We start from the raw sequence: 14,534 nt of genomic DNA, 5'->3' as shown, positions 1-14,534 counted from the left end.
TCTCTCATCTTTCCATCTGAAAAAATCAATAGAACTTCCAGCATCCCCACCCCTCTTCTTCTGGCCTAGGTTGAGTTATATCATGTCCTCCTCTACCCAGGAAGATTCTTTCTGATGGTTCAACTTACTTCTGATTTTAAGTCTTGAAGCTGTCGGTAAGGGAGGGGGCCAGTGAAGTACTGGGTAGAGAAAGGCGGGTTCCTGGCTAGGGCTTCACCCTCAGGCCTCTGCCCATGAACCTAGGTGAGGACAGGCACTCCTGCCTTCGCACCCAAAAGTTGCATCTTCTAAGACCACTCTGGCCTGCCACACCCCCATCCTATGCCTATAAAAACCCAAGATCCTAGAAAGGCAGAGACATAAGCAGCTGGATGTCGTGAGGAACACATCGGCAGAAGATGACACAAGAAGAGCTGGTCATCAAGAGCACGCCGGTGGAAGAGCATGTCAACAGGCACCGGCAGGCCAGCAGGCCACTGACCAGAGGAACAGCGCAGAGTTTGGCCAAAGCAGTCAGAGAAGTCAGGTTGCGGCCCGACTCCAAGGTAAAACCATCCCCCTTCTGTCTCCCATCTGCTGAGAGCTACTTCTACTCAATAAAACCCTGTATTCATTCTCCAAGCCCACATGTGATCCAATTCTTCCAGTACACCAAGGCAAGAAACCCTGGGATACAGAAATCCCTCTGTTCTGTCCTTGTGATAAGGAAGGAGGTCTGACTTAGCTGGGCAACACAAACCACCTATAGACAGCAAACTAAAAAAACACCCTGTAACACACCCCCACTGGGGCTTCAGCTGTAAACATTCACCCCTAGACACTGCCCTGGGGTCAGAGTCCCACAGCCTGCCCATCTGTATGTTCCCCTAGAGGATTGAGCAGGAGATACTGAAGAAGTGAGCCACACCCCCATCACTTGCCCTTCGAGTGGGACAAGGGAACCTTTCCTGTTTCACTGTCAACTTCCTACTCTCTACCACAAATTTAACTGCATTCATATCCATCTTCTCCCCATATGTTACACTGAAAGTATTCTTTTTATCCATTCTTTAATCTGTGCTCTCCATTCTATCTTAATCTGCTTCTTCAGGGACTTTGCTCCATCAATTACCACAATCTCAATCTTTCTCTCTTTCCCCCACCTCCTCCTCCTTTCTTTTCTCTTTACTATTTCCTTCAAGTCTTTCTTAAAAAACAAACAAACAAAAATGTTTTCCTTTGACCCCCATGCTTTTTTCTTTTCATTCTAAGAGTTGCTGCTACTCACTTAACCCTTCCTCAACTCTCACTCATTCCTGATCCACTGCAATCCAGCTTCTGCTTATCACTTAAGTGAAATGGCACTTTTAGTAAGGTCTTCAAAAGTTTCCTTTTGACAAATTCAATGGATATTTTTCTTTTTCTTTTTTTTTTTTTTTTGAGACCGAGTTTTGCTTTTGTTGACCAGGCTGGAGTGCAATGGCGTGATCTCAGCTCACAGCAACCTCCGCCTCCCAGGTTCAAGCGATTCTCCTGTCTCAGTTTCCTCAGTAGCTGGGATTATAGGCACCCGCCACTATGCCCGGCTAATTTTTTGTATTTTTAATAGAGACAGGTTTTCACCATGTTGGCCACGTTGGTCTCGAACTCCTGACCTTAGGTGATCCGCTCGCCTTCGCCTCCCAAAGTGCTGGGATTACAGGCATGAGCCACAGCACCCGGCCAATATTTTTTAGTACTATGTTAACTAATAACTCTATGATTTTCCAGTGACTGCAGAAGACCTCTTTTCTCACTTTCTGTGACAACACAGTCTCCTGACTGCTCTGGCAGTAGAGATTTCATATCTCTTTAGTTTCCTAAATTGCTCTGATGAAAGTATCAATAAGCAGTGTAAGTCTGGAAGGCAGGAAGCAGAAGGAACAAAGTAAAACAAGGGACAAGAATAACTGCTGGCCTGTGGAGAATCAAATGCTAACTGAAAGAATTAGACTATGTGAGGGAGAAGAGTCCACAAATCATCATTAAACTTCACTTTACAGATGAAGAAACTTAGTTTAGTTTCTATGCAATCCGTAGCAAAAGTTTAAAAATCATATAATCTGGTCATTCATGCCATAACCATAAAGGCTAAAATATGGGTCCCTTGCTGCTACCATCTTTCCAATTTGCCCTACCTTTGCTCAGGTAACAAATGAACTCTACTTATCATGTTTCTGTCTTCACTGTGGAATATATATGCAAACAGGCAACTGCCCTATTGCCATCCATTTTAGTACTGAGTACAATGTGTAGTCAAAATCTGCTAGAGTCAGCAAGTAGTAAACATAAACCTCATTTCTTTAAGCTCTATTAAAATATGAATTTATTGACCATTTTAAATACTCTGTATGTTATACATGGCGAAGAAAACTATTTACATAATTTAAACATTTTTATTTGATGTGCAAGCATGTCTAAATATGAGCCTGGTAACTAGACCTGACTAAAGTTGCCCCTGCATTATTGGTTCTTTAAAATTGTCCTTATAACAGTATTAGGAAGCAGCTTGGTGCATATATGACATAAACTTGCCCTAGATTTCATAAAGTATTAAGTTTTATTTTAAACATTGATTTTCAGTGATATGGGTAAGTGATTTAATCTCACATTTTCCTTTGAATTGAGTTAGTAATCATCTTATCACTTAACCCACTCACAGGGATGTTGTAAAGGAACCAGGTTATATTTCTAAGTGTCCTGGGCTTCTTTGGAGAAAGGTTACTGTGGGCAACCTTACTGATCTCTGGCATTAGACTCGAACAGGCAGTTAGACAGCAGAAGGATATTCAAGCAAGCAGAAAGAAAAAGGTTTATATTGTATATGTTATTTCAAACAAAGATACTCAGATAAAGGCAAAGAATAGTCTAGTTTTAAAAAAAACAGTAAAGTAACTCAAAGAAAAGAAGCTAGATATTAGAAAATAACCTTAAGTAAGAGGAAGAGGTTGTTGAGACAGCTTAGCAGAGACAAAAGGCACTGAAGAACAGAGTCATCCATATTCCCACACTGTAAGATAAGGCAGATAAAAAGCCAATTAAACTATGTACAGATTTTTTTTTTAATTATTTTTTTTTTTTTTTGAGACGGAGTCTCACTTTGTCGCCAGGCTGGAGTGCAGTGGTGTCATCTCGGCTCACTGCAACCTCCACCTCCTGGGTTCAAGCGATTCTCCTGCCTCAGCCTCCCAAGTAGCTGGGACTACAGGTGCATGCCACCACGCCCGGCTAATTTTTGTATTTTTAGTAGAGACAGGGTTTTACCATGTTGGCCAGGCTGGTCTCGATCTCTTGACCTCGTGATCCGCCCGCCTTGGCCTCCCAAAGTGCTGGGATTACAGGCGTGAGCCACTGCGCCCAGTTACGTAGATTTTTTAAAGAAATAATATAGGGAAGATAAGTTGGCTGGCTTGTCTAACCAGCAATGACAAATGATTTCGTTTTCTACAAAATTTTTTTCTACTGAATATATGCTTGTGTAAAGTGTATTAACATTGTTCACCTCAAATTCCCCTTCCTTACCTGAAGCCACCATGTTGTCCTTTCTTTAGCATGCTGTTTACTCTGTATTTGGTGTTAATGTTATTCTAAATAAGTCAGCATGATAAAAGCCATATGAAGAGAGAGATTTCTTATACAAAAGCTTTATGAAAAGCTTTATTTCTTACAGAGAATACTTTACGCTCTGGAAACTTTATATTGTTAGCAAGGAATAACTGAGACTATTTCCAAATTTACATTATATGCCATGAGTCTGGTTTTTAGTTTCTTTCATAGGTATAGCTTCAGTATACAATGAATACTGTGGTGAATGATATGCAGACAGTCTATGTTTTGGACATCTGCTCTGCCACTGCGGCAAATAAAGAAACATTAACTTGCTTTTCATGCAAAGTTCATAGTGCCAGATTCTGTTTTAGATTCCACTGATTATTGCATTATTTAACAAAGGTTAATTAAATTACACTTAACAAGGAAACAAAAGAAAAACTGTGTTGAAAGAGCCTCTACCACCTGAATTATTTCAAATTTTCCATATTTCCCATTTCTGAAAATTGCCTAGGATCACGTTGGCTGAGATCAGTTCTGTCATACTGACAAAGGCAATTGTTCTGGAAATGTATAGATGCCAATACAAACAGCACATAGTCATCAAAAACTGGAAACTGTGATAAAGTATATGTTTAGTTATATGACACTATGTCATATAACTAGAACATTAAAAACAGTCTTGAAATTCTTGTATTGTTGAAATTATACAATAAATTATGAAAATGTAATACATATAATAGCTTTAGCTATTTATTCTATTAAATCAAAATAATGAAGGTAAGAAGTTTAGCTACCTAAAAATAAATAGTATCAAAAATAAATACCTTTAGTTGATTGTTATAAGAATCCATTTCTGATAGCTTAGATGCAGTTTCTTTTTCAAGAGCATCTAATTGTTCTTTAAGTCTTTGGCATAATTCTTGCTTTTCTAATGATTTTTTATGAAGTAAACTGACCCCTGAATCTGAAAAACAAACATCAGACAGTTTACATTTTGTAGAAGTTCATATGTTATTACCAGCATGCCATTTACTGTTTGGTCAAATTGATGTAACTAGACCAACACGAAGGATGTATACACATAATGTAGATCAGTACAAGAGAAAACAGTTGTTATTTCCACTTCCCAGATTATATGCTGGAAAGAGCATCAGAGGAAATGGTTATAAGCCTTGGTTCTCCATTCAAAAGGACTAGGACGTGAAGTGCAATTCTACTTTAGGAAAAATACTTCACCAATCTAATCCTCAGGTTTTTCATCTGTACAATGAGCATCATACTACATCAAATGAGGTGATGGATATAAAGCCATTGTATACTCTGGCCCACAGTTAATATTCAATTAATAGAAGCTATAGTTAAAGTAGCTTTCCATTTATTCTTAGTGCTCCCAAGAACAGGGAAATATTCACAGCAAAGATTTAATAAGTATTACTAACTGGATTATTTAGTAACATTATTTTAGGAGGTAAGAACAGAAGGTTTCATTTTATATTATCTTTTTTTTACATATTCATGCAGGGACGAAGAAACCAGATGGAAATATATAATGCAGAATACATTACAATAAATTAAAATAGCAATATTATCTATTTAAATGCCTATTTTTAACTTTATCATATTTTTAAAGTACGGAAGTACAAAATTTAAATAAAATGAAACATATAGAGTAAAAAATTAAAAGGCCTCCATCTCAACTGCAAGTTCATCCCCTTTTTAGGCATTTATATTTAGATGTGTACATATTCGACTTTTATTTCCATGGGTTTTAATAGAATCATATTGTCTACATTGCTGTGCAACTTGTTTTGAATTTAATAAGATACCTTATCGATCAGGACAAATAATCTAGTTCATCCTTTTAAATTGCTCCATGGTAGTCTACATTATGGCTACTGCATAATTTATATTATCATCTTTCTGACTGGTATGAGTAGATGTGGGTCTGTACCCACTGACCAACACCTACCCATTTCCACCTCCCTCTAACCCCTGGTAACCACTCTTCTATTCTCAGTTTCCATATAGGAATTCAACTTTTTTAGATTTTATATGTAAGTGAGGTCATGCAGTATTTGTCTTTCTGTAACTGATTTACTGTATTTAGCATAAGGGAGTGCAAATATCTCTTTGAGACGGTAATTTTGTTTCCTTTGAATATATATTCAGAAGTGAGACTGCTGTATCATACAAGAGTTTAATTTTTAGAAACCTTCATACTGTTTTCCATAACAGCTATACCAATTTACATTCCTCCAACAGTGTACATGGGTTCCCTTGTCCCCCCTCACTACCACTCGTTATCTCTGATCTTTTTGATAACAGCCATCCTAACAGGTGTGAGGTGATATATTTCAGTGTGGTTTAGATATGCATTTCCCTGATGATTAATAATGTTGAGTACCTTTTTAAGTACCTCTGTATCATTTTTAAGTCTTCTTTGGAGAAATGTCCACTCAGGTCCTTTGCCCATTTTGAAATTGGGTTTTTTGATTTTTGGTATTGAGTTATATATATTCCTTGTATTTTGGATATAAACCACTTATCAGATATATGGCTCACAAGTATTTTCTCCCATCCCATAGACTGCCTTTTCATCTTGTTGTTTCCTTTACTGTGCAGAAGCTTTTTAGTTTGATGTAGTCCCACTTGTTCATTTTTGTTTCCTGAACTTTTGGAGTAATATCCAAAAAATCATTGCCAAGCTCAATGTCAAGAGCTTTTGTCTATGTTTTCTTCTAGGAGTTTTATGGTTTCATGTCTTATGTTTAATCCATTTTGAGCTGATTTTTGAGTATGGTATAAGAGTCCAATTTCATTCTTTTGCAGGTGGATATCCAGTTTTCCCAATACCGTTTATCGAAGAGGCTATCCTTTTCCCATTGTGTCTTCTTGATGCCCTTGTCAAAAATTAGTTGACCATATATACTTGGGTTTATTTTTGGGCTATTCTATTTCATAAGTCTGTATGTCTCATAATTGAGAAAAAATTGTATATATTGTATGCATGTTGTTTTGAAATATGTATACATTGTAAAATGGCTAAATTGAGCTGATTAACGTATGCATATTTGAGCTGATTAACATAATGTATATGTTAATTAGCTGGGCTCTCTATTCTATTCCATAAGTCTGTCTTTTGTACTCAACAATTAAAAAATGTATATATAGTATGCATGTTGTTCTGAAATATGTATACATTGTAAAATGGCTAAATTGAGCTAATTAACTTATGCATTACCTCACATACTTACCATTTTTGTGGTGAGAACACTTAAAATCTATTCTCTTAGCAACTTTCAAGAATACAATGCACTGTTATTAACTATAGTCACCAGGTTGTACAATAGATTTCTTGAACTTATTCCTCCTATCTAATTGAAATGTTGATTTCCTTTAAGCAAACTCCCAGTGATCCCCTTTTCTCCCACCAGCTCTGGTAGCCACCATTCTATTCTCTACTTTTATGGATAAATATACACACTCCACAAATAAATGAAATAATATCGTATTTGTCTTTCTGTGTCTGGCTTACTTTGCTTAATGTAACATCCTGCAGGTTCACCCATGTTGCCCCTATGTCTGTCTTTATGCCAGTACCATACTGTTCTGATTACTATAGCTTCATAATATTTGCAAATAGGCAGTGTGATGCTTCCAACTTTGTTTTTCTTTCTCAAGACTGCTTTGGTTATTTGAAGTCTTCTGTGATTCCATATACGTTTTAAAATTGCTTTTTCTATTTCTGTGAAAGTGCTATTGGAATTCTGATAGGGATTGTGTTGAATCTGTATATTGCTTTGGGTAGTACGAATAATTTTAAAAATAGTAATTCCTCCAATACATGAACATGGAGTATCTTTCCATTTATTTATGTCTTTTTCAATTTCTCCCATCAATGTTTTACAGTTTTCAGTTACAGATCTTTCCCCTCCTTGGTCAAATTTATTCCTAAGTATTTAATTATTTTTGATGCCGTCATAAATAACATTGTTTTCTTGGTCTCTTTTTTGAATAGTTATTGGTGTAAAAAATGCAACTGATTTTTGTATGCTGATTTTGTGTCCTACAACTTTACTCAATTCATTTATTAGTTCTAAGTTTTATAGACGTCTTCAGGGTTTTCAACATACAGGATCATGTCATCTGCAAACAGGGATAATTTTACTACTACTTTTACAATTTGAATGTTTTTTATTCCTTTTTCTTGTCTGAGTAGTCTTGCTAGTACTTCCAGTATTATGTTGAACAGAAGTGGTAAAAGTGCATATCCCCACCTCATACCAGATCTTAGATCAAGCTTATCCAACCTATAGGCCATGGACTGCATGCAGCCCAGGATGGCTTTCAATGGGGTCCAACACAAATTCATAAACTTTCTTAAAACATTATGAGATTTTTTTTTTTAGCACTCATCAGCTATTATCAGTGTCAGTGGATTTTATGTGTGGCCCAAGATGATTCTTCTTCCAATGTGATCCAGGGAAGCCAAAAGATTGGACACCCCTGTCTTAGATGAAAAGTCTTTAGTTTCCCCCCATTGATTATGATAGTTGTGAGCTTTTCATAAATGGCCTTTATTATGTTGAAGAAATTTCCTTCTATATCTGTTTTTTTTGAGAGTTTTTATCATGAAAGGATGTTAAACTTTGTCAAATACTCATTCTGTTATTTATTGAGATGATCATGTGGTTCATAGATTTTTGTCTTTCATTCTGTTAATGCATACTTTAAATTTTGACAGAAATTGCCAAACTACTATTCCAAAAAGCTGTATCAACTTACGACACCAACAATACCTGTTTCTGCAAACCCTCATCTATACTGGATATTATTAATCTTTTTTTCATTTCTGCTAATTGGCAAAAAAGAAACCTGATTGTTATTTTAATTTATATTTTCTTGATAACCAGTGAAGTCAAAGAAACATCTATTTATGCTTCCGGCCACAGTCTTGAATTGTTAGGTCTTATCCTTTGCCTATATTTTTCTATTGGGCTGTCATAATTTTTGATTTGTAGAAGCTCTAAATTCTTGTATTACATGTACTTCAAATTTTTTAGTGTTTATGCTGTCTTTCATTACGACTTTTTCATTTTTATATCATCAAATCTGTAAATAATTTTCTTCATGACTCTATATATTGTTTAAAGAGACTTTCCTCATACCAAGATTATAAAATATTTTCCGGTTTTATAATAGTTTTTCTTAAGTTGTTTTTGTTTAGCCTGCTAGTTTATCTAGAATTTATTTCTGTACATACAGAGCAGTAAAGAGCTCCCCGGCAACTCTTTCAGATAATCCACTGTCTCCCAAATCACTTACTGAAAGTCCATCTTTTCCCCACTAATGTTAAGTGCCAACTTTATCTTATCCTAAGTTGCCATTCATGCATAGGTTTTTGTCTAGACTCTATTCAATTCCATTGTTCTACTTTTCTATTTCTGATCAATAACAAACTATTTTAGGCACTCTAACTTTCATATCTTATGTTTTGATATCTGATAGGGTTAGTCTCCTCCCCCCTACCAAAGTTTTTCTTTTTCAAGTTTTGCCTAATCTTGTACAGTTTATTTTCTAGATGAATTTGTCAGTTATCTTGCCAAGTTTCATTTAAAGAAACCCAAAAAGAACAGAATATATGAATTAGGAGAGAACTGACATAGTATTCATGTATAATATAATATTAAGCTAGTTCATTTAGGAACACAAAATGTCTCTAGTTACTCAGGAATCTTTATTTTTTTATTTTTATTTTTTGAGACAGAGTCTCACTCTACTGCCCAGGCTGGAGTGCAGTGGCACCATCTCGGCCCACTGCAACCTCTGCCTCCCACGTTCAAGTGATTCTAATGCTTCAGACTTCCGAGTAGCTGAGACCACAGATGCGTGCCACCACCCCTGCTGATTTTTGCATTTTTAATAGTGATGGGGTTTTACCACGTTGGCCAGGCTGGTCTCAAACTCCTGGCTTCAAGTGATCTGTCCACCTCAGCATCTTAAAGTGCTGGGATTACAGGCATGAGTCACAGTGCCCAGCCTATTCAGGAATCTTTCATGTCTATCAGCAAAGTGTTATAGCTGCATATTTCTTCTTCTTCTTCTTTTTTTTTTTTTTGAGACGGAGTCTCCCTCTGTCACCAGGTTACAGTGCAGTGGCGTGACCTCAGCTCACTGCAACCTCCACCTCCCAAGTTCAAGTGATTCTCCTGCCTTAGCCTCCTGAGTAGCTGGGACTACAGGCGTGCACCACCATGCCCAGCTAATTTTTGTATTTTTAGTAGAGACAGCATATCACCATGTTGGCCAGGATGATCTTGATCTCTTGACCTTGTGATCCTCCTGCCTTGGCCTCCCAAAGTGCTAGGATTGCAGGTGTGAGCCACTGCACCTGGCCCATATTTCTTCTTTATTCATAACAATGTATATCACTAATAATGCATATTTTAATACCAAATTTGATGATATATATGAACACTATGTTGGGTAACTGGAAGATAAGACAAAGAACATGGTAGTACAGTGGGCTTTACAGTCAGACATGAATTTGACTACTATGATTGCATCATCCTGGGTAACTACTTAATCTCCTGAACCTCAGTTTTCCTGAGCTGCACAATGGGAATAATAACTATACCACAGAGTTATTGTAAAGATTAAAGGAAAGAATGCATCAAAACTGACACAGTGCTTGGCACGTGGCTGGTAATCTTAAATGGCAACTGTTATAGGGAAAGGAATCTAAGGGATACAGGGTACTTTTCAAATCCCAAACAAAAGCTTCCTATTTTAAATTGGACTATGGCTAAATAAATAGGTAACAGTTGCACTGGATTACATTTCACAGAGAAAGAACAGCCCCATCACGTCCTCAATAAGAGATATTCTATATTTTATTCACAATTCAAATAGGAACAACGACAACAATGACAATAATAAAGATATATTTCTGCCACTGTGCAGATCAGGTGGGTTGGCTGGCCCTGCCTCTGGAATGCCTGTGTAGGGGTGAGGTAGGGGCTGATATACTTTGAACAGAAAAGAATCAAGTATAAGGAACATTGTCTGAGCAGGGACATGGACAGACCACATCAGTGGAAGGCGGGAGACACAATAAAAATAGTTCACGAGAGTGAACTTTATTTCTGATACTTCTTCCACATGAAGGACCCTGCACTAGCCCAACAATCCCAGCTTCTTTCCTTCCTTTCACTAAATGGTGAGCTCAAGATAAGGACTTAGGAATGTACAGCCTAGACTCCTCCTAGCCCTCGCTCTCTAGAGACTTAACTGCCCACAGGAAACCTGCATTCTACTTTGTTCATGAATTCAGTGTTTTATAGGTACAACTATACCACCCACAGATAAACCATGCTGCCTAAAATCAGCTTCATCAATAATGAGATAGTGATTTGGTCTCTCATTTGTCTTGTTCCTTTGCCTTATTTCTTAATTTGTTCAGAACTTGGGCAAAGAAGGGGATACAATTTACCGAACTTCGTAAACAGCCAAAAGTATAATAAAGAGACCTACAATGGAATAACTGACATGATAGAGACTTAATGAGTGACATTTAGGATACTTTAGTCAGTTGTAACACAACATCTGCAGATTTGCTTTTCTTTAAAGAAACCTTGTTTCTGCTACACTTTTATTGGTATGGTATCCAATACAGAGAATTTTTTTCAGTTTTCTCATTGGGACCTGAGCAAAAACAAAAAAAGTCACAATCCCATAAATTATCCTGGAATGTTTAGTTCCACTGGTGTCAGAGGGCCAAGATGGTAAAATTCTTTGTATGAAGCACAGAGTTAGATAATACAAAGGGTCTGGGCAGGGCATACCATACTGCTTAAGCCTATGACTGCTGCATGCTAACACCCTAGAATTCCAGGTGCGGCCCCACCGTAAAGCCTCCTCCTGAACAGGTCTTTAAAATCAGTGCAGGACTTTTCAAAATGCACATGTAGTCTTGTGTTAGAGCCAAATTTAGATCTTATAGTCTAATACTTTCTTTGATATTTCAATTATATAAATAAAAATATCATCAAGATATGAAGTCATACCACAATCATTACTATTTTATTTTTATCTACTTTTTATCACTAAAAATGCTCTAACATCTGGGATAATGTTTTTCACATTTTTAAACTTACAGGCAAAAAGTGTTATTTATAACAGAATACTTTTTTTAATTTTAAAAAAGTAACAAGGTTACTGACATATTCAGAAAAGGATACAAGTAATCAGACAAACCTTAGAGACTTACCAGGTGTGTTACTGAACTGCATGTTTTTAATTCTTTCATTTAATAATTGCTTCTCAGGTACCAGATAGATAAGCTTATTCTGATACTCCTTATAAAAAGAAAAAAGAGTACCAGATTAAAATGTTACAATATTGTCCAACAGTTTTTCTGAAAACTTTAAAACAGGATTTACTCATCTTTGAAACTTACTTTAGAAATAATACATAGTTGTAAACTGCTTACAACTTATGAAGCAACTAGAATGAAATTATGCCAAGAAATATTTAAGCCAAAATCAATTTTGAGTGACTGGCTGAAATTAAAAGGCAGTGAAGAAAGTCTTTGTAAATGGGGTGTCTAGAAGCCTGCAATTTTCAGATTATTGATGAATGACAGCAGAGCGGAGCTAGATGGTGTGTGTAAGCATGCCATGACACTCCAGGATGAATATGTGTATATCAAAGAGGGACTAAACGCCAGGTGCCGGGTGCGGTGGCTCATGCCTGTAATCTCAGCACTTTAGGAGGCCAAGGCAGGTGGATCACTTGAGGAGTTCAAGATCAGCGTGATCAACATGGTGAAACCCCATCTCCACTAAAAATACAAAAATCAGCCAGGCGTGGTGATGGGTGCCTGTAATCCCAGCTACTCAGAAGGCTGAGGCAGGAGAATTGCTTGAGGCTGGGAGGCAGAAGTTGCAGTGAGCTAAGATCATGCCACTGCATTCCAGCCTGGGTGACAGAGGAAAAAAAAAAAAAAAAAGAGGGACTAAAAACTAGGAAAGCAGGTTTAAATCAGATAGAAAATGTTTTTGGCTTTTATCTCTCCTGTAACAAAGCAAAAAGACTGATTAATTGCCAATTCATGCAGTAAGAGAAATTGGATAAGAGAACTCTAGAGATGCAGAAGGCTTCCCCAGCCCCATTCTGCAAATAGTAATTATTGAACCAGAACCTACTGCACAAGTAAAGAAGAGAATTACCAGGACCCCAAGGGACACATTCAAGTTCTCATCATAATTTTAAAAAGAATAACTTAAAGTCAAAATTTTCTGAAATTAGTAGCAATAACCTTATTTTAATGTATGTCATGGTCTGAATGTTGGTATGTCCCCAACATTCATATGTTGGAACCTAACTCCCAATGCAGTACTATTAAGTAGGGCTTTAGGAGGCTCCACACTCATGAATGAGATGACTGTCCTTATAAAAGAAGTAGAAGGAACTGCCTTACCCTTTCTGCATGTGAAGATTCAGCAAGAAGGCATTAGTTTTAAAGGAGACAGCAAGCCCTCATCCCACACTGAATCTGCCAACACCTTGATCTTGGACTTCTCAGTCTCTAGAACTATGATTAATAAATTTCTGTGGCTCATAAATTACCCAGTCTAACGTCTTTTGTTATAGCAAAAGTAATGAATTAAGAATGCATAAACATTGTTAAAGAGTTAAAACTCAAAGTGGTAAATGTCCACTTATGTATATATATTAAGCAAAACTTAACCAGATGTGTAGCAGAGTTTTAGTTTTAGTAGGTCTATGGACTTCCCGATATTGTATACAGGATTGTGTGTATTTAGATCACAAGTCTATTAAAGACTCAAAGGTTATTGACCCCCAAAACAAAACTCTATTGGAAGAACTGTTTTGTTTTTTGAGATGGATTCTCGCTCTATCACCCATGCTGGAGTACAGTGGTGCGATCTTGGTTCACTGCAACCTGTGCCTCCTGGATTCAAGCAATTCTCCTGCCTCAGTCTCCGGAGTAGCTGGGATTACAGGCATGCGCCACCACACCCAGCTAATTTTTTTGTATTTTTAGTAGAGACGGGATTTCGCCCTGTTGACCAGGCTGGTCTCGAACTCCTGACCTCAAGGGATCCGCTCGCCTCAGCCTCCCAAAGTGCTAGGATTACAGCCATGCTCAGCCCAGAAGACCTATTAATTGTACATGTTTAAGAACAATTTAGCAGCGAAGGGCTTACCTGAAGTTCCTGTTGAAGTTGCTTGATTTCCATAATTTCCAAGTCACACTGCTTATCCAGAACTTCCAGCTCGGTCTTTTGAGTTTGCTTTTTGAGTCGGACATCCTGAAGTCTGCCTGAGATCTGCTGATGTTTGCCATTCTATAGGAAGATCATATAAATATATAGTAACATAAAATGCTAATAGAAAATGTTTCTACAAGGAGAATAATATTTTTAGTTAAACTTTAAAATGTCAGTTACATTCATATTCATCCTGAAACAAATGCCTAAAACCAAGTGGAATGTGTTTCAGAGTTGTGTCTGTTAACTCAAGTTATTAGTGGGAAACATATTGTCAGAGTGCAAGAGCCCATATGTTAGTATGGGAAAGCAGAAACATAACACATTGAATTTTTTTCTGAATTCAGCATTAGACAATATTAATTAACAATATTAATATCAGAGACACTCTCAAAGAATGATGAGGAGGAATAAATGTTTGCATGTGATGTTCAGCATTACCTTCTCTGAACCTCTATTTCTACCCTAAATATTGCCATCTAATTTCCTCTAATGAAACAGTGCCCAGGAGGAACGTTTTGGCAACAGTTCTGTTCTATACTAATATTCTTCTTTTTTCCTTTTCTTCTGCAAAGAAATCAAACCAAACAGCAGAGATTCTCAATAGGACCTAAGAAGAAGGGTGACATGGGGGGTTATGGGCTGAACTGTGTCCCCCAAAATTCATAT

The 14,534-nt window shown here is 37.0% G+C and overlaps 1 protein-coding gene across 11 annotated transcripts in view; it reads right to left on the bottom strand.

Moving 5' to 3' along the window:
- The window catches only part of ITSN2 (intersectin 2), a 157,499-nt gene that overhangs the window by 77,173 nt on the left and 65,792 nt on the right, over nucleotides 1–14,534 (bottom strand). For 7 of the 11 annotated variants that reach the window (XR_006691761.3, XM_005576435.4, XM_005576433.4 and 4 more), the window contains exons 14-17: nucleotides 13,803–13,943; nucleotides 11,840–11,927; nucleotides 4,395–4,534; nucleotides 2,948–3,028 (exon numbers count right to left, since the gene is read on the bottom strand). Coding sequence is in view for 10 of the 11 variants with exons in the window: in XM_005576435.4 (XP_005576492.3) it covers nucleotides 2,948–3,028; nucleotides 4,395–4,534; nucleotides 11,840–11,927; nucleotides 13,803–13,943 (450 nt within the window). In the remaining variant the exon portion in view is untranslated. The remainder of the gene's footprint in view (nucleotides 1–2,947; nucleotides 3,029–4,394; nucleotides 4,535–11,839; nucleotides 11,928–13,802; nucleotides 13,944–14,534) is intronic. The other 4 variants (XM_074012224.1, XM_005576437.4, XM_074012225.1 and 1 more) reach the window with 1 other exon arrangement.

The sequence above is a fragment of the Macaca fascicularis genome, chromosome 13, assembly GCF_037993035.2.
Source record: "Macaca fascicularis isolate 582-1 chromosome 13, T2T-MFA8v1.1".
Lineage (NCBI taxonomy): Eukaryota > Metazoa > Chordata > Mammalia > Primates > Cercopithecidae > Macaca > Macaca fascicularis.
This window is presented reverse-complemented; position numbering and strand designations above follow the sequence as displayed.